Raw genomic sequence first — 21,019 nt, 5'->3', positions numbered from 1 at the left:
TAGGAGAGAAGAAAGAGAGAGCAGAGTTAATACAATTATTATCTAAGATTTCTAGGAACCAAAAGCTTTCACCAAGAATAACTAGTTAACCATCAGTAATGATGTTTTACAATTTTTGTTCATAATTGTATCCAAGATAGGGTTTGAGGTTCTTTTAAAAGACCAATGAAGGCTTATATCTTATTTTGTTTTTAATTGTTCAAAACAAACACGTTAGCTCTGTAGAAGTTAAATGTCACCTTGGAAGATGTACCAGAGGAATGGTTGATTGTTGTTTTTAAATGTTGGAATTTTAAGTTGAATTAGGTGGCTGGGCACGGTGGCTCACACCTGTAATCCCAGCACTTTGGGAGGCCATGGCAGGCTAATCACCTGAGTTAGGATCCAAGACCAGCCTGGTAAATATGATGAAACCCCATTTTATTTTCTCTCTTTTTTATTTTTTTAATGTCCATAGCCATTTTTAGTTGTCAGCAGAGAAAAGGGGATGCTACTTGGTAACTAATATGTAGAGAACAGGGATGCTGCTAAACATTCCACATGAAACCCCATCTTTACTAAAAAACTATACAACATAAGCCAGGCATGGTGGCACATGCTTGTAATCCCAGCTACTTGGAAGGAGAATCCCAGCTGAGACAGGAGAATTGCTTGAACCCAGAAAGCGGAGGTTCTAGTGAGCCGATAATTACATCATTGCACTCCAGCCTGGACAAGAAGAGTGAAATTCATCTCAGGAAAAAAAAAAAAAAAAGAAAGTGTGAATTAGGTAAATTAATTAGTGGGTAATCCAGAATTTAACTTTCTGGTTATTTAGTTAATAAATACTTACTTGGAAGTACTTCTTGAATATCTTATTCTGAACTTTGCACTTTGATGAGAACCGTACGGATATCAAGATGCACCAAGTATGTCCTGATTATACCGGTTGATAAATTCACCGGAAGTGGTGAAGGAGGCCAGGCACAGTGGCTCATACCTGTAATACCAGCACTTTGGGAGGGCAAGGTGGTTGGATCACCTGAGGTTGGGAGTTCAAGACCAGACTGGCCAACATGGCGAAATCCCATCTCTGCTAAAAATACAAAAGTTAGCTGGGCATGGTAACAGGCATCTGTGCTCCCAGCTACTTGGGATGCTGAGGCATGAGAATCACTTGAACTCGGGAGGCAGAGGTTACAGTGAGCTGAGATGGTGACACTGCACTCTAGCCTGGGTGACAGAGAGAGACTTAGTCTCCAAAAAAAAAAAAAAAAAAAAAAGGAGTGTTGAAGGAGTAAGAATACCAGCCATTTATCTTCCTATTTGCATATAAAATGGACAGTATTTAAATGTTAAGCCTTTTTATCTAATGTTATATTTAAGTGCTTTTCTTTTCTTTTTTTTTTTTGAGACGGAGTCTCGCTCTGTGCCAGGCTGGAGTGCAGTGGTGCATCCTCGGCTCACTGCAACCTGCAATTCCCTCGTTCAAGTGATTCTCCTGCCTCAGCCTCCTGAGTAGCTGGGATTACAGGCACGCGCCACCATGCCCAGCTAAGTTTTGTATTTTTAGTAGAGATGGGATATCACCATGTTGGCCAGGATGGTCTTGATCTCCTGACCTTGTGATCTGCCTGCCTCGGCCTCTCAAAGTGCTGGGATTACAGGTGTGAGCCATCGCGCCTGGCTATATTTAAGTACCTTTCAACATTAATGCCAAAATGATTTTATACCAGCTGTGTAGATTTGCCTCTTAATGCACTGTAGCTATCATTTTGATTTCCTGCATATGCTTAAACACAATTATACTTTGAAATTTAAATTAGTAATTTAAGTTCTTAAGTGTAGTTTCATGCTATGTTACATTTTTTGCAGTAGCGCTGTCACCCACTCAGATTATGCTTTTTTAGTAAGCTATAGAAGATTAAATTATTAGGATAGTATTTCCATCTTTTCTGCCAGGAAATGTTTTCTTCATGAGTATTACTTATTTTCTGATTAGTGGAACACTTAAAACTGACCACAGGTGGGGTGGGAGTGTTGCAAGGTGTAATCAGTAAGCACTAGTCCAGGAGTAAAAAAGATCTGACTTCTAGTTGTAATTCTGCCACATAATAAATTACTGATTAGCCTTCAGCAAATTACAGAATCACTGGGCCTCTGATGTTTTTGTTTTGATTAATTGTGCTAAAATACCAAATTTATCGTAACCATTTTTAAGTGTACAGTTCACTGACAATAAGTATATTCATAAGCATCACCACTATTTACCTCTAGAACTTTTTTCATCTTGCAGAACTGAAACTCTGTACCCATTAATAATTCTCCATTCTGCCTCACCCCAGCCATTGGAAACCACCATTCTACTGTCTCTGATTTTGACTGCCTTAGGTACCTCACATAAGTGGAATTATATAGTATCTGTTCACTTAGGACTACTTTATTTCACTTAACATTATCAAAGTTCATCCATATTGTAGCGTGTATCAGAATTTCCTTTCTTTTAAAGGCTGAATAATATTTTGTCATATGTATACACTACATTTTGTTCATTTGAAAGTGGGCCCTTGGGTTACTTCCACCTTTTGGCTGTTGTGAGTAATGCTGCTGTGAATCAACATGGGTATACAAATATCTGTTTGAGACCCTGCTTTCAGATCTTGAGAGTATATACCTAGAAGTAGAGTTGCTGGATCATTTGTCAATTCTGTGTTTAATTTTTTGTGGAATCATATTGTTTTCCATAGCAGCTGCACCATTTACCTTCCCAACAGCACACAAGTTTTAATTTCTCCATGTCCTTACCAACATTTGGTATTTTCTGGTATCTCTAGGAAGCAAAGCTTTCACGAAGAGCAACTAAATATATATATATTTTTTTAATATAGTAGCCGTCCTAATAGGTGTGAGGTGGTATCTCATTGTGGTTTGATTTGCATTTGCCCAGTGATTAGTAATGCTGAGTATTTTGTTAAGTGCTAATTGGCCATTTGTATTTTTATAGAAATGTCTATTCAAGTCCTTTGTCCATTAAAAAATTTAAAAATCCATTTAAAAATCACATTGTGTTTTCTGTTGTTGAGTTGTAGGAGTTTTTTATTTTTATTTTTGAGACAGAGTTTCGCTCTTGTTGCTCAAGCTGGAGTACAATGGTGCAGTCTTGACTCACTGCAACCTCCGCCTCTTGGGTTCAAGTGATTCTCCTGCCTCAGCCTTTCAAGTAGCTGGGATTACAGGCATGCGCCACCACACCTGGCTAATTTTGTATGTTTAGTAGAGACAGGGTTTCTCCATATTGGTCAGGCTGCTCTTGAACTCCTAACCTCAGTTGATCTGCCTGCCTCAGCCTCCCAAAGTGCTGGGATTACAGGTGTGAGCCACCGCACCTAGCTGGAGTTCTTTATATATTTGAGATACTAACCCCTTATGACATATATGATCTGTACATACTTTCTTTCATTCCATAGGTAGCCTTTTCACTCTGTTGATTGTTTCATTTGATGCACAGAAGTTTTTAACTCTCATGTCCAATTAATTTTATTTGCTTTTGGCGTCATATCCAAGAAACCATTGCCAAATCCAGTGTGATAAAACTTTTCCCCCTTTGCTTTTTTCTAAGAATTTTATAGTTTTAGCTCTTATGTTTAGGTCTTTGATCCATTTTGAGTTAATTTTTGTATATGATGTAAGATAAGGGTCCAACTTCATTCTTTTGCATGTGGATATGCAGTTTTCTCAGCATCGTTTTTTGAAGACTGTCACCATTGCATTGTTTTGGCACCCTTGTTAAAATCATTCGACTATACACACAAGGTTTGTTTCTGGACACTTTCTTCTATTCATTTGGTCTATATATCTGTCTTTCTGCCAATATGACACTATTTTGATTGCTGTTGCTTTGATTACTGTAACTTTGAGATAACTTTTTTTTTTTTTAGACATAGTCTCGCTGTCACCCAGGCTGGCTGGACACAGTCTTGGCTCACTGCAGCCTCCACCCCCTGGGTTCAAGGGATTCTCCTGCCTCATCCTCCTGAGTAGCTGGGACCGCAGGGGTGAACCACCATGTCCAGCTGATTTTTTGTACTTTTTGTAGAGACAGGGTTTCCAGTTGTTGGCCAGTCTGGTCACGGACTCCTGACCTCAAGTGATTTGCCTGCCTCTCCCTCCCAAAGTGCTGGGATTACAGGCAGGAGTCACCACACCAGGCCACTTTGTGATAAGTTTTGACATCAGGAATAAGTTAGTCTTCTTTTTCAAAATTATTATTTAATTTTTTCACTCTTCAGCCTATCATGGGATTTCAAAATTATTTTTACTGTTCAAAATATTTAGCTCTTAGTGACACTAAGATTGATTAATCAAAGAATTCAGGTGGTAACAGCCCAATCCCTCCATTGCAGAGGTCCTACCCATCTAATCAATATTTTGCCTAATGTTTTCATCCACTTGTGATGATTGCCTAAATCATTTAATTAGAAGTTACAAAGTAGTGATTCCTTCTACTTTTATTAGCTGGAATTCTTTTGAAGGGCAGGGAATCCTTTTCTTCATCAACAGTGGCCTATCTTGAAATTTAATTTCTTCCAGAAAGGCTGGCTAAATGCTTAATTCTTTATCTTTAATTTTCAGTTGTTAGAGTAAGAAGGTGATACTCTTGTTGCTTGCAATGAAACTAATGAATGAAGAAGAATTAAGGATTTGGTTTGATTTCCCCCTTTTTGTAGGTGTTGTTATAAACTCTTAGATTTTGTATATGAAACCTATTTTAGTTAATTGCAGATGGGGCTAAGGAATCTGTATTTTTAACACACAAGCCACATGATCTTGATGTAGGTGGTTGGTCTGCAGAGCAGACTCCTCTAAAGTAGTGTTATGGATTTTAAAACAGTTACTGTTTTGTTGTATATATCTTTCCTACCAGAGATGGTATACATTAACAAGTTAGTATCGTCTTATCAAAGGCAGATGTTATCAACATAATTTATCGTTATTTTAAAATTTATTATTATATTTGAGACAGGGTCTCCCTTTGTCATCCAGGCTGGAGTGCAGTAGCACAGTCATAGCTTACTGTAGCCTCAAACTTTCGGGCTCAAGCAGTCCTGTCACCTCAGCCTCTTAAGTAGCTGGGACTACGGGCATGTACCACGATGCCCAGCTAATTTTTACGTTTTTATAGAGATGGGGGTGTAGCTATTTTGCCCAAGCTGGTTTCAAATTCCTGGGCTCAAGTGATCCTTCTACCTCAGCCTCCTGAGAGCCTGGAGACTACAGGCATGCACCACTGTGCTCTACAATAATTTATATTTAAATTAGCAATATTAAATGTCAACATATCTTAGTAATGACGTCTTGTCTGCCTCCAATTTACTGTCGTTGTTATAGTTCTCCAGGTTAAATTAGACATACCCGATCCTCAGACATTATCCTTAACAGTGACTCTTCCAACAGGGCAATACAGTAAACAGTTTTTTAATGCTACTTATGGTGCTAAGTACTGTCACATTAATAACTTGCTCCTTATTGAGCACCTACCTTGTGTCAGTCACCATCCTAGGGAATTTACTTAACTCCATTTTCGCTGTGTCCCCACCTTGACCTAACTTTATTTGTTGACTACATGAAACATTTTTATTCCTAAGTCAAAGCTTATTTAGATGAATATAATATATATCCATCCCTGCCCCCTTCAGCTAGTCCCATCCTCCTGCTATATGGTATTCATTTTTCTTTATTCATTTGTGGGTTTTTTATTCATTTTTTTTGTTTGTTTTAGCAAACACTAGCAAATGTATGTAAATTTGCCCCTTTTCTAACACAAACTTATCATAACTATAGATACTGATCTGCATTTTTTTTTTTTTTTTTTTTTTTTTTGAGATAGAATCCTGCTGTGTCACCCAGGCTGGAGTGCAATGGTGGGATCTTGGCTCTCTGCAAGCCCTGCCTCCCATGTTCAAGCGATTCTCCTGCCTCAGCCTCCCAAGTAGCTGGGACTATAGTCCTGTGCCACCATATTCGGTGAATTTTTGTGTTTTTATGAGAGATGGGGTTTCACCATATTGGCCAGGCTGGTCTCAAACTCCTGACCTCAGGTGATCCACCCGCCATGACCTCCCAAAGTGCTGGGATTACAGATGTAAGCCACTGTGCCTAGCCAGTTTTTTTCACTTAATATGGATATTCTAGAGATATATAGGTAATAGAGGCCAGATGTGGTGGCTTATGCCTGTTCCAACACTTTGTAAGGCTGATGCAGGAGGATTGCATGAGCCCAGGAGCTCAAGACCAGCTTAGGCAACAAAGGGAGACCCCATCTCTACAAAAAATAAAAAATCAGTCAGGCATGGTGGCAAGTGCCTACATGTAGTCCCAGCTACTTGAGAGGTTGAGGTAGATCACTTGAGCCCAGGAGGTCAACGTTACAGTGAGCCATTATCGTGCCACTGCACTCCATCTAGCCTGAGTGACAGAGTGAGACTTTCTGTCTCAAAAAAAAAAAAAAAAAAGGTAATAGAAATCTTCTGTATCTGTGTTCTGTGTACCTGTTGATGGCCATTTAAGTTGTTTTAAATTTCTTGCTGTTACATATAATGCAGGGTTCTTAAATTTTCCTCTTCTAGCTTCTTCTTCATCTCTCTGCCCTCCATCATAGCAAAACTTCTTTGCAAATGTACCAATAATAATTGTCTCCACCTCCTGATCTCTTACCCGTACAGATTCTTTCTATGTAGGTGTCTATCCCCATTATTCCATTGAAACTAACTGCTCTTTTCAAGCTCTCAAGTGACCTTTGTGTTGCTACATCCAATGGTTTGTCCTTAGTCCTCTACTGACTTGACTTATTAGCAGCACTGGACTCAGCTGGTGACCCTGTTCTCTTGTGCTTGTCACTAGGCTTCTAGGTCACCATACACTCTGGTTTTCCTTTATTGTCAGGGCTGTTCCTTCTCTATCTTTTCTGATGCCCTTATTATTGAATGAATACATCTCTTTTCCTTCCTTATGGAATCAGCTGATGGCTAAGCCAGATAGGCCTATTTCAGGGGAAGACAGTCATGCAAGAGGGAAGACTGGAAGGAAAGGGGTGATGGAGTCTCTGCATCTATGAGCTGGAGTGGGGAAGAGGAAGAGAGGAAGGAATCTAGGTTCAAAGATCACCAGGAAGAAGCCTGTAGTCTGACAAAATCAGATTATTGATGTGATGCAGTGAGTAAAGGCACTTCAGAGGAACTGTGGAGGAGGGAAGCATCTTTTGTAGGGCTTGAGTTCTAGCTAAAGGATTTTGAGGAAGCTTTAAGGGATGCTTGCGGGTATGGGGATCATTCTGGATTGGCTGCTGTTTCTGAGGCAGGATTAGGTGAAACAGAACAATTAGGGTTTAGGTATTGACATGAAGCAAGGGCAGTTTAGCAGTTGGGTATCCTCAGTAATAGATGACTTTTGCAAACCAGATCTGGAAGCATTATTAGTACTAAAGCAGTAGACACACAGAGAGGGTCATTAGAACATTTTACTGCTGCCACATGACCTTTGGAGAAATAATATTCTCTGTTAACTTTGTCTTTATCTGTGTTTGTCCTCCCAGTCCAATTATGGGAGAGTTGCTTTTTCCTTTTTTATTCTGAACTGATTTTCATTTCTCAGTCTTAGGTTTTTTTCTCTTAATTTCATGGCACTGATTTCCTGGATTTGGGAAGCAGGGATCCTTGTTTCCTAAGATTTTAGGGAAGTAAGTGATTAAATGATTGCTATACTCCCTCCCTCCCCATGTTTAAGGGAAAATCTCATATTTTTGAAATAGGGCATGATGTAGAAAAATTGTGAAATATGAATAGTTTCTTTGTTTCCCCTTCAGCTCTCCTTTCAGTGGCCTTTCTTAGGCTTCTCTTCTCCCGTGTGAACTTGTGCTCATCAGTTGATCTTATTTGTTGCTCTGATGATTAGATTTAAGGTAGCTTAATATGTTTTTTTTTTTTTAATTTTTAAATTTTTTTAAATTAAAAAAAAAAACAAACATTTTTTTTGAGTTGGAGTCTCCTCTTGTAGCACAGGCTGGAGTGCAGTGGCGTGATCTCAGCTCACTGCAGCAACCTCCACCTCCTGCGTTCAAGTGATTCTCCTGCTTCAGCCTCCCGAATAGCTGGGATTACAGGCCTGTGCCACCATGCCCGGCTAATTTTTGTATTTTTAGTAGAGATGGGGTTTTACCATGTTGGTCAGGCTGGTCTTGAACTCCTGACCTCAGGTGATCCACCCACCTCAGCCTTCCAAAGTGCAGGATTACAGGCATGAGCCACCACGTCCAGCCCACTTAATATGTCTTTTGAGGGGCATTTACATATTAAAAGGAGATTCCTGGGAATAATACTAAACACTAAGGAACATGTTTCTAATGCACATTTGAGGTAAGAGGTGGTAGGAAGTGAGGAATGGGTAGGGATGCAGGGTTCCCACTATCTAACATCCATTTGCTTATTTGTTCAGTCCCAGTATACATGGACAGCAGTTTCAGAATTGTTAGCCTATATCCCATCAGAAACAAATTTACCAGTTGGGAATATTGCACTGATGTTTACAATTTTATTTTACTTGACAAATTCTGGATGCATATATGCTGATTATGATGTGATTTGACCTATGATACTAGCTTTTACATGTATGCAGACATTTTTTTAACAATCTGACCATAATCTGTGATGTCTTTGTATGTTAGTATGAATCATTAAGATTATGAATGTGGGCTCTAAGTTAAACATTTTCCTTTTATTCTCTTACACTTATTTAAAATTTTTTTTTTTTTTTTTTTTTGAGACAGGGTCTCACTGTGTCACCCAGGCCAGAGTGCAGTGATGCAATCTTGGCTCACTGCAGCTGCCACCTCCTAGGTTCAAGTGATTCTCATGCCTCAGCCTCCCGGGTACCTGGGACTACAGGTGCGCACCACCACGTGTGACAAATTTTTATACTTTTAGTAAGGATGGGTTCACCCATGTTGCCCAGGCTGGTCTGGAACTCCTGACCTCAAGTGATCCGCCTGCTTTGGCCTCCTAAAGTGCTGGTATTACAGGCGTGAGCCACTGCACCTGGCCTCTTTTACACTTATAGTCCAAGACTAAGAAATAGGAAATCTATTTTCTCTCTTTAGTAATTTATTATATATTTCTACTAAAGGAAGTTTATACTTTAATAATGAGATTTTGTCATCTATAAAAGGGACAAATTGAACGAGATAACATTTATAGTACCTTCTAGCTCTAATGTTCTGGCTCTGGTGCTTTTTATTTTTTTTATTATTATTTTTTGAGACAGGATCTCACTCTGTTGCCCAGGCTGAAGTGCAGTGGTGCAGTCATGGTGCACTGCATCCTTGACCTCCCAGGTTCAAGCTATCCTCCCACCTCAGCCTCCCAAGTAGCTTGGTCTACAGGCATGTGCTACCATGCCTGGCTAGTTTTTGTATTTTTTGTGGAAACAGTGTTTCACCTTGTTGCCTAAGCTGGTGTTGCCATAGGCTGGTCCCGAAATCCTGAGCTCAACCGATTTGCTCACCTTGGCTTCCCAAAGTGCTGGATTATAGATGTGAGCTGCTGTGCCTGGCCTTGGGTGCTTTAAAAGAAAATCTCCTTAAGGCCAGACATTTTAAAATCAGGGTCTCCATTTGCTTACTGAGTTCTTACTGTGTTCCCATGGCACATGGTTCTACCTCCTTGGCTACTTCTCTGGGACATTTTATGGTCCATTCTTATTATTGGTGCCAAAGATCATATGAGACAGAATTTTGCTCTTGTTGCCCAGGCTGAGCACCGTATAATTATTGGTGCCAAAGATAATGTGTCTGTGGGTAAAGATGGCCTGGGAAATGGGACCGACTTAACCGTAGCTTTAGTTCCCTGCATACTTGGGTTCCCACGTTCCTGTTAGGGAGAAGTAGTTGTGAGTTTTAAACCTATGCTAAAAGCTGGGTGTTCTTAGTCTGCTATAACTTGAATTATGACCTTGAGCCCATCACTTTTACCTCTAGACTTCTCAAATTTTTTAAATCTAGAAAATGAAACAGTCTCATTGGATGATCTCTTCCACTTGTGGTTTTGCTATCACAGTTGGTAAAATATCTAGCTAGCAGCTAGTTCTTATCTCAGGAATCAAGGCATTCTGGTAAGCACTGGCAATGGTCATTGTCTATGAAACAAGTTTATTGGGCCATCTTTACCTTTTCTTTACTTTTTCATTTGTTTCATTAAAAATAATACAGTAGGCCGGGCATGGTGGCTCACGCCTGTAATCCCAGCACTTTGGGAGGCCAAGGCGGGCAGATCACGAGGTCAAGAGATCGAGACCATTCTGGCCAACATGGTGAAACCCTGTCTCTACTAAAAAAAAAAAAAAAAAAAAAATAGCTGGGCGTGGTGGCTGATGCCTGTATTCCTAGCTACTTGGGAGACGGAGGCAGGAAAATTTCTTGAACCCAGGAGGCAGAGATTACAGTGAGCCAAGATTGTGCCACTGCACTCCAGCCTGGCGCCTGGCAACAGAACAAGACTCTTGTCTCAATCAAAATAAAATAAAATAAAATACAGTAGGCAGGGGGTAGACACATTCTGGAATATAAGGTCTAGAAGTGGTGCAATATGACTGAGATTGTACCATGTAGAAAGTATATTTTGCTGTTCATGATGACGCATTGCAGCAGTAACTTAGGAGGGTATTTATTGTTGGTGTTTATATATCAATGGCTTCTCAAATGACCTTCCTTTTATAGCTACTATGTAGATTCTATGTACAGAACCAAGCAATAACCAAGGCAAAGAGAGGGGGAGGTGGTTTAAGTATAATAAGATCTGGTGAGTCATACTAAAGACATTTTTGGCCAGTGCAGTGGTTTATGCCTGTAATCCCAATACTTTGAGAGGTTGAAGCAGGAGGATTGCTTAAGCTAAGGAGTTTGAGACCAGCCTGGGCAACATAGCGAGACCTCATATCTACTAACAGTTTAATTAAAAAAAAAAAAAAAAAAAAAACAGACATTGGCCAGGCACATTGGCCAGGCATGGTGGCTCACGCCTGTACAAGCCCAGCACTTTGGGAGACTGAGGCAGGTGGATCACCTGAGTTTGGGAGTTTGAAACCAGCCTGACCAACATGGAGAAACCCCGTCTGTACTAAAAATACATAAGTCAAGCGTGGTGGTACATGCCTGTAATCCCAGCTACTCAGGAGGCTGAGGCAGGAGAATTGCTTGAACCCTGGAGGTGGAGATTGCGGTGAGCTAATATCGTGCCAGTGCACTCCAGCCTGGGCAACAAGAGCAAAACTCCATCTCAAAAAAGAACAAAAAAAAAAAAAAAAAAAAAAAAAAAAAAAAAAAGACATAAGAAAGAAAGAGGGAGGGAGGGAAACAAGGTCTCACTGTGTTGTCCAGAATGGTCTCAAACTCCTGGGCTCAAGTGATCCTCCTGCCTCAACCACCCAGAGTGGTAGAATTACAGGTGCTGGCCACTGCACCCGGCCTAAAAGATGCTTTCATTCTCAGAGGGGGGAAAAGGGTGATGACAGATCATTAGTCTTATTTATGGATAATAGCTTTCAGAATAGCTTTCTCATAAGCATTTTGTTTCCTGAACTAAGATAATGAAGCATATGACCTGTAGCTGACTAGCTGAGTGTGCCAAATCTATTATGTACTTACAAAAGAATTTATTTTTAAAACAGATGGGTGGTAGACAAGAAGTTGGAGTAAATGTACAGGTTGAGCATCCCTTATCTGAAATGCTTGGGACCAGAAGTGTTTCAGATTTTAGATTATTTTGAATTTTTGAATATTTGCATTATACCAGTTCATCATCCCTAATCCAAAAATTCAAAATCCGAAATGATTCAATGAACTTTTCTTTTGAGTGTCAGATTGGTGGTCAAAAATTTTAGATTTCCAAATTAGGAATACTCAGCCTGTATTGTAAGGCAGGGTATATCTGTTTGGGAAAAACAAATAGTAGAGTGAAGGAATGCTTGTTAGACAGCTAGGATAGAAGAGCATGGAATGAATCTCCCTCAGGCTGCCTCCTATTGCATTGACCCACTTCATTGGATTGATTTATGAGGTTGAGCGAGCATTGAACACATATCTTCTGACCCACTATTTCTGGCACTGTCCCAGATTTTCAAGGGAAGTGCCACACTACATGTGTAGTGTTAAGAGGTTTAACTTTTATGATGCTAGTTTTCATGAGGATTTATGTTTTCTTTAATGATAAGTGTATCTGGAATGAATGCCCATTCCTGTGAGTCATGCTAGTGCTGCTGGTGGCTTTAATTTCCTATTCTCAGAAGAGAAAGAAGTTGCTAATTCCAGGAGTGAACAGCAGATGTCACTGCACCTCCACTTACAAGAGTCTGACTCAGCTGTTTGGATACAACCAGTTCTTAATACAGCTCCCAAACCACTAACTTTACGTTTTTATGACTGTGTAATACTCTTAAGATTCCCTTCTTCTTCATCTTCTTTTTTTTTTAAAGATAGGCTCTCACTCCGTCGTCCAGGCTGGAGTGCAGGGGAATGATCTCAGCTCATTACAACCCCACTTGCCAGGGTTCAAGCAATTCTCCCATCTCAGCCTCCTGAGCAGCCGGGACTGTAGGTGTGCACCACCACACCCAGCTAATTTTTTTTTTTTTTTTTTTTTTTTGAGACGGAGTTTCGCTCTTGTTACCCAGGCTGGAGTGCAATGGCGGGATCTCGGCTCACTGCAACCTGCGCCTCCTGGGTTCAGGCAATTATCCTGCCTCAGCCTCCTGAGTAGCTGGGATTACAGGCACGCGCCACCATGCCCAGCTAATGTTTTTTTTTTTTTTGTATTTTTAGTAGAGACGGGGTTTCACCATGTTGACCAGGATGGTCTCGATCTTTTGACCTCATCATCCACCCGCCTTGGCCTCCCAAAGTGCTTGGATTACAGGCTTGAGCCACTGCGCCCGGCCTAATTTTTGTATTTTTAGTAGAGACAGAGTGTCACCATGTTGGCCAGGCTGGTCTCAAACTCCTGACCTCAAGTGATCCACCCACCTCGGCCTCCTGAAGTGTTGGGATCACAGGCATGAGCACTGTGCCCAGTTAGGCCCCCTTCTTTTGATATACAGCCCAAATTAAAAATTTAGAATAAACACAGCTTAAGAGAGTTTTCCTTAGTTTCCCTCACTACTTGTTTTTAGCGTTTGTTCTAGGCTTGCATATTATCTATGTTTCTAGATAGCTAACTGATGGAATGTATTTGCCTTTTTCTGTCAACCTTTCAACAGTTATTTAGGAGCCTAGACAATTTTTCATATTTGTTTTCAGTAGGGTTCACACAGTTAAAAGCTGCTTGGCCTTTCTGTGTTTTGCTTTTTGAAAACCTTCCAGCAGGAATGTACTTGTCACTGTTCTCTGGAGTGAGGTGCTGAACATCAAAGGGAACCACTACTTTCTTTTCTTATTTGAACCCTTAGCTTTGGCAGTTGAGCAAATCAAGAACTGAACTATGACCAACTGTCCTGTGGTGCATCTTTTTAAAAATACATTTATGGTTTAAGTGTTGATAGGTGGTAGGGCATTCCCTATATAGTCATGTACTGCTTAATGACATTTCAGTCAATGATGGTAGTCTCATAAAATTATAATGGAACTGAAATATTCCCACTACCTAGTGACATTGTAGCTTCCATAAATTGTAGTTTATTTTTTGATGAATTTGGTGTAGCCTAAACTGTAGAGTGTTTATGAAGTCTACATTAATGTTGAGTAATGTCTTAACAGTGACACATTAACTCACTGACTCACCCAGATCAACTTCTAGGCTTGAAAGCTCCATTTGTAGTAAGTTCCCTAGACAGGTATATCTTTTTTTTATCTTTTTCGTATCATCTTTACAATTCTGTGTTTAGATAGCTTTTTTAATTTTTTTATTTTTTTTTTAAATTTAAGACAGAGTCTCGCTCTGTCACCTAGACTGGAGTGCAGTGGTGCAATCTTGGCTCTGCCTCCCAAGCTCAAGCAATTCTCCTGAGTAGCTGGGATTACAGGCGCCTGCCACCATGCCTGGCTAATTTTTGTATTTTTAGTAGAGTCAGGGTTTCACCATGTTGGTCAGGCTGGTCTCGAACTCCTGACCTCAAGTGATCTGCCCCTCAGCCTCCCAGAGTGTTGGGACTGCAGGTGTGAGCCACTGCCCCTGGCTGTAATTTTTTTTTTTTTTTTTTAAAGACAGGGTGTTGACTGGGTTGGAGTACATTGGTGGAATCACAGCTCACTGCAGCCTGTTGGGCCTAAGCAATCCTTTTACCTCTGTCCCCCAGGTAGCTGGGACTACAGGCAAGCATCATCATGGCCAGCTAATTTTTAAATTTTCTTAGAGATGGGTCTCCCTGTGTTGCCCACACTGGTCTCAAACTCCTGGGCTCAAGTAATCCTCCTGCCTAGACCTCTCAGAGTGCCTAGAATTAAAGCCATGAAAAACTGCACCTGGCCTTAGATATGTTTAGATACACATACACTTACTGTTGCATTACAGTTGCCTACAGTATTCAATATAGTAACAGTATAGTAACATGCTTTACAGATTTGTATCCTAGGAGCAATAGGCTATACCATATAGCCTAGGTGTGTGGTAGGTGATGCCATCCAGGTTTGTATACTCTATGATGTTCACTCAGTGATGAAATTGCCTAATGATACATTTCTCAGAACATATCTTCATTAAGCAATGCATGACTGTATGACAGAAAAGCAAAGCAGGTGTTAAATTGGGTATTTTAGAAAGTCTGAGGCATACCGAATTCTTGGTGTCTTTTGGTCAAATAGATTGAGAAAATAGGGTGATAATAACTTCCATTTTGTCTAGATTAGTGCTGGTCCTTGTGTAATTATTAATAGGTCCCTCTTTCACTCTCATTTGTCCTAGTTTGGACAGCATATGGTCATTCTAAATCGCCCCCAAAGGGAAGAGGGTTGATAAAGTTGCAATTCTCATAATTGTCAGCATTTGAAAACTCCAGAACTATGCGTGCCTTCAATTTTCTGAGTTAAATACATGCAAAATAAAGCGAAAAACCACGAAGAGTTGTTCATTCTAGGAACAGTAACTTTTAGATTTCTGTCGATTGATCGTTGTTCTCTGAAATAATGATTTCCAAAGATGACTGTGCATTGGAATCAGCTGGTAAGCTTTTTATAAATAGAATTTCAAGGATCTCACCACAGACCTCGTGGATTTATACTAGAATTTGAATTTGACATTACCAAAAATGTCGCTATGCATGCAATGCAAATGTATTGGGCAACTTTGTCAGCAAGTTTTTAAAACTAGCATGTAGAAGAATGTTTCATTCTATGGTTTGGATAATGTTTGGGGTTTTTGGTGGTAGCTGTCTTGGGCCTTAACGGTAAGCCTGGCATTGATATGAGTTACCTTTTTGTTTCAGATGTCATCTGGGTGATTCTCAGTGTGGAGGTGGGTGGACTTTTAGGAGTAACGCAGCAGCTGTCATCTTTTGAAACGGAGTTCAACACACAGCCGCATCGCAAGGTAGAAGGAAACTTCAACCCATTTGCCTCTCCCCAAAAGAACCGACAATCAGATGAAAACAACTTAAAAGACCCTGGGGGTTCTGAGTTCGACTCTATCAGCAAAAACACATGGGCTCCTGCTCCTGACACATGGGCTCCTGCTCCTGACCAAACTGAGCAAGACCAGGATAGACTGTCACAGAACTCTGTAAATCTGTCTCCCAGCAGTCACGCAAACAACTTATCAGTAGTGACTTACAGTAAGGTAGGTGCCCTTGGAGAAGAGAAGGGGTAGGTGGAGGGCCTTGGGACTTGTGATACCCCTTCATGGCAAACCTAGAATCCTAGACTGCTGCTCCCTGAAGGAGGTTCTTTAAGACTGCTTAGCTGTCCTGCCAACAGCAACAATGCAAAAACCTACTCCTTTGCTCCTTTCCCCACCCCCATCTTCATGTCCTGTGGATGTTGCTTCATCCACATTTACAATTTACTCCTGTCTTTCTGCTATGGTTTGGGTGTTGAAAGAGTAAAGTTCTTTACTTTTAGTATTTAAAGAAAAAGAAGGTTGCTCAATTATTTATTCTAAATATTGTTGTTGGGCTTTATTTACTCAGTTTGCATGTCTTCTTGTTGATGTCTTTTCAGTCTTTTATGGCCCATCGACTTCCTTATCCACAATCCAGAGACGCCCCAGTGATATTTTGACTTTTCAAATGTGGCGAATAAGTGAGAGAATTGTTTGTTAACTGTGATTTTGAATATTCTGATTGTTGTGAGGTACTCTTCTAGGTGTTTGATTTCTTGATCTGTTTTTCTCTATGCCAGCTGATTAAACAGTGTCTTCACTGTTCGTCTGCTAAGGTGATGATGGTTCCCAGTTGTTGGTTTTGGTTGGCTGAATAAAGCCATGATGCTGGGAGTTCATTGTTGTAGGTGGTTCATGTGGTGGAGTCCTGTGAGCATTCCTGGGCATTCTTCTCTGAATAATAATGCTGCATATTAAGCCCAGTGTCCTACCATATTACCACATAAACTGCTATGTCTGTCCTGGCTTCAATTCATATTGGCATTCACCCTAAATTTTAAAAATAAAGTTCATGTTTATTTGAGGGGCAAGTGACTAGGTTGTAAGAATGATATTTTTCTGACCAGTAGTTTATTGTTTTTTTATTTTTTCCAAGATGGAGTCTTGCTCTGTTGCCCAGGCTGGAGTGCAGTGGCACAATCTCAGCTCACTGCAACCTCTGCCTCCTGGGTTCAAGCAGTTCTCCTGCCTCAGGCTCCCAAGTAGCTGGGATTACAGGCGCGTGCCACCACTCCTGGCTATTTTTTTATTTTGAGTAGAGACAGGGTTTCACCATGTTGGCCAGGCTTGTCTCAAACTTCTGACCTCATGATCTGCCCACCTCAGCTTTCCAAAGTGCTGGGATTACAGGTGTGAAGCACCGTGCCCAATCTGACCAGTAGTTTAAATGTGGTCTAGATCAAGAGGTGAATTAAGAAACCTGGTGATTTGAATCCTCTTTCTACACATGGTCTAGTAGGAAAGACTTCATTCAGTAGTAATAGCATAATGAAGGATTAATTTATTGGATGATTGAATGGTCATTACAAAGGATTTGTGGATTATTGTTAATTGTACAGGATATAAGAGAAGTAAATTGGCAAGAGAGTAAATTGCCTGTATTTAAGGAAAGACGCTTCATATCTTAACACTAATAAATAAAATATTTTCTTCTAAGCTCCTATTTCTCTAGTATTTTTCCTTAAGTTTAACCCTCCAGAGTCTCTGACTGTTCTGGGTGGTGGTAAATGGGTCAGCTCTGGGCTAAGTATGCTTTGTTAGAATGGGGACTGAGTCTGTTGAGTTTAATGGGAAGATGAACGTTGATCGAAGCAAAACAAACCAGTTGCCCCTGTGCTTTCTCTAATGGAAGCTGCCTCACCCAACTGCGAGCTTTCTGCCATCACTGCAGTCTTAGGAGAAGGCTGCTGTTCCTGGCCAGGGCATTGCACTTACCTTCCTGAATTGAGAGCCCATTAATTGTTTTCCTCTCCTTTAAGGACTGATGCTTTTAAACCACCTCTTTGATGGTTCTGCGAAGTCATCACAGGCGGTTGGGAATGGTGGGCTGGTGTTTTCTGCCAGTTTTAATTGAAGTCCTACCAGGGTGTTGCTTCTTTTGGAAGGGCTGGACTATGGTGAGGTTATTGACTTATTTCTTGGAGTTGATGAACTCATGGTATTAAAATGTTACCTAATCTTTTTCATGGACTCTGTAGGATCATTTAGATGTAGCATTTGCAAGAACTGCAGAGAAAAGCTTCCCATTAGAAGAAATATCCAAAAAGACTGTAATGAATTGAAAATGTGAAACTTAGATTCAAAGAGAAATTGGGGTCTCCTTTTTTTCTTAATCTAAGCAGAATCTTAGCATTTATATGAAGCATTGAGCAGATTCTCTTAAGCCATTTCTAGCTAAAGCTGAGTCAGCTCTACTCTAGCTCTCAGGGCTCCTTAGGAATAGACTAGGGTGTAGATAGTCATCTGTAAGTATTCATACATCTGTGCACTGTTTAGAGCAGTGTACGTGGTACATTAGGAGACTTGAGGACTAAAACCATCCCTACCCACTAGGAACCTACGGTACAGTAAGGGAAATGAAACATGCACAAAGCAATTAGAGAGCAGTTCATTCAAAATGAATATGAATTTGGTCAATAGAGAATAATACAGTCAAAATGTATAATTTGTTTTTTGGGGTGTGTGTGTGTGTGTGTGTGTGTGTGTGTGTATTTTTTGAGACAGAGTCTCACTCTGCCATACAGACTGGAGTGCAGTGGCACAATCACAGCTTACTGCAGCCTTGACTTCCTGGGCTCAAGTGATCCTCCCATCTCAGCCTCCCAAGTAGCTGGGACTACAGGCTCATGTCACTACAGTCAACTGATTTTTTAATTTTTTTGTAGAGATGGGGTCTCCCTGTGTGGCCCAGGCTGATCCTGAACTCTTGGGCTCAAGTGATCCTCTTACCTTGGCCTGCTGAAGTGCTGAGATTATAGATGCAAGCCACTGCTCCCAGCCTATATTGTATGTAATGGCTAGAAGGGTGCAGTAAGAGAGGAGGAGAGATGAAGTGGAGATGGAGTTGAAGGAAAAGGCTTTTCAGAGGATGGATGAGATTTGGAAAGATGGACAGACAGCAAGGACATGGAGAACAGTTGAAGTACCAAGGGCTGAGTGAGTGAGGGACCTGTGGTTGCGAGGTTGGGTGATGGACAATGGGAGATAGGTTCAGTTGGTCGCGGCGTGTTTTTTTGAGGAGTAAGGATGAAATAATTATACAAATGACTTTGAAAAGAATTGGGTTAAATGGAGGACATCGATCATAAATATGAGTGACCATCTGTCATACATCTTTGATAAAGGTGAGTCTTAAATGCAGAGATAATCCTAAACATTTATATTTGGCTTGAGAATAAGTAATTTATTTATTTATAAAGGCAGGCATGCTTGAGGTTCTGAAGTATATACCTGACAAAGTGATGAGATCAGGTATATATCAAGTTATTTTTTTTCTGTTTCTATGGGCTAGGCATCCTGCCAAGTACTTTACCTATATCATCTCATTTTTAGATAAGGAAACAAAAGCTCTGCCTCTCACTGCCCAGTATCACACAGCCAGTGAGAGGCAGAGCTGGAATTCAAGTCCAGGTGCCACATTACTAAAAGGTATTTCATGGTAGGTGAACCTGGGCTTTCTCTAGATCCTCCTGTTGGGCTGGAGATTGTGTTGAGGGAAAGCTTGCATTGAGTTGATGACCAGTAGTATCAAGTTGTGAACGAGGCAGAGTTTAAATAAGACACACAGCTCTTAAGTAATCTATCATTGACTGTGGCATCTTTTTGACAAGCTCCAGTGTTTGCTGGGTCTCTAGTGACTTTCTTTTTCTGGTTGATAAAAAAGAAAAAATATTTTTACACTCAAAATACACAATCCATGTGGTGTTTATAGTAAATTAGCACCCTTTTATTTGTGAATAAGTAGAGAAGAAAGAGACCTCTGGGGCTATGGAATTGGGAAGTATTTTCAGTTCAGCCCAGATGCCATCTTTTTTTTTTTTTTTTTTTTTTGAAACAGGAGCCTTGCTCTGTCACCCACCATCTCAGCTCACTGCAACCTCCGCCTCCCTGGTTCATGGGATTCTCTTGCCTCAGTCTCCCGAGTAGTTGGGATTATAGGCACACATCACCACACCCAGCTAAATTTTTGTATTTTTAGTATAGATAGGGTGTCACCATGCTGGCCAGGCTGGTCTTGAACTCCTGGCCTCAAGTGACCTGCCCACCTTGGCCTTCCAAAGTTCTGGCATTACAGGCATGAGCCACCGCACCTGGCTTAGGTGCCATCTTTATCACCTAGATAGGAGGGGGTGCCTGAGGTTCTAGTGTCAGGGATCACTGAGTTGGCAATAGATCTGATTAACTCCAGAGAGATCCCTACTTGCCATCAAGGCTGGGAAAGAACGTGATGCTCTGGAAGCCTATGACCACAGTTTTGGTAGGCAGGTAGTTTCCTGCTGCCTCCATAGTTACAGTTTAACTTGCTAAGGTTGGTAGGATGAAGGTAAAAGATTGCTTCAGGCACCTGCACTATGAGGGCTGGGTGGATATGTCAACAGAATGGCACATCTGTCAGTGCCAGGAACCGGACACCCTGGAGTCCTTCCCAGCCGTTCTTGAATCATCATAAGCTCCCTGAACCCAGTGCTCTTTCCCTGGGTGGGAACGCCTCCCCTAGCTGCATCCCACAACCCAAAGGGGTTTCTCCCTGTGGGAGAGCTGTCAGAAGGAGTCTGAACAGTAATTATATGCTGACCTGCTTTTAAGATTCATGAATCTGGCCCCCAGCTTTTGTTAGAAATTGGATGGCCTCATTGTCAGCTCAGTTGTGGCTGACCTGTCTGTCCCAGGTGAACAGTGAGATCGAGTACTGGTGAAGGCTAGAAAGTGTTTTTTAATTATCCCTTTTTATGGGATTAGCTGAAGAGCTTCTGACAAGTCAGGATAGGATAGGTGATCACTCTGTTGACTTAAGGCTAACCTTGCTGTGAATTCTAGCACTCTGACTCATCTCTGAGGGCCCAGAGTAGCTCCTGTTCGGACAGTGTAAAACTGATGAAAAACAATTCACAGAGGTGTGGGAAGAGAATAAAAGCCCTGTTAAAGTTAGATGCACCTTTTTCTTATATGCCAGTAATTTTTAAAATGTCATTGTTTTCTAAGAAAGCCTTTACAGAGCAGTAAGACACCAAATGGTCTGATTGAAGACAGCTGGGAATAAGAGTGTGGCTGGCAAAATTGTGGGGCTGTTCTTTCGGACAGCGGCATGCTTTGGAGCATTTCACTAAAGGAGCGATGATTTACACTGGGAGCTGAAGAGGACCTCCAGATTCATTTATTTTATTACTTGAACCGTAGCTCTTATTTTGTGT

General features: G+C 40.9%; 1 protein-coding gene across 2 annotated transcripts in view; it reads left to right on the top strand.

The window, feature by feature from the left end:
• ILRUN (inflammation and lipid regulator with UBA-like and NBR1-like domains) overlaps positions 1-21,019 on the top strand; it is a 111,988-nt gene that overhangs the window by 77,004 nt on the left and 13,965 nt on the right. For both annotated transcript variants that reach the window (XM_074397925.1, XM_039467440.2), the window contains one exon: positions 15,439-15,788. In XM_074397925.1, the coding sequence (XP_074254026.1) occupies positions 15,439-15,788 (350 nt within the window). The remainder of the gene's footprint in view (positions 1-15,438; positions 15,789-21,019) is intronic.

This window comes from Saimiri boliviensis, chromosome 4 (genome assembly GCF_048565385.1).
Source record: "Saimiri boliviensis isolate mSaiBol1 chromosome 4, mSaiBol1.pri, whole genome shotgun sequence".
NCBI classification, from domain to species: Eukaryota; Metazoa; Chordata; class Mammalia; order Primates; family Cebidae; genus Saimiri; species Saimiri boliviensis.
Note: the sequence above shows the minus strand (reverse complement) of the source record. Positions and strands in the feature narration are given on the sequence as shown.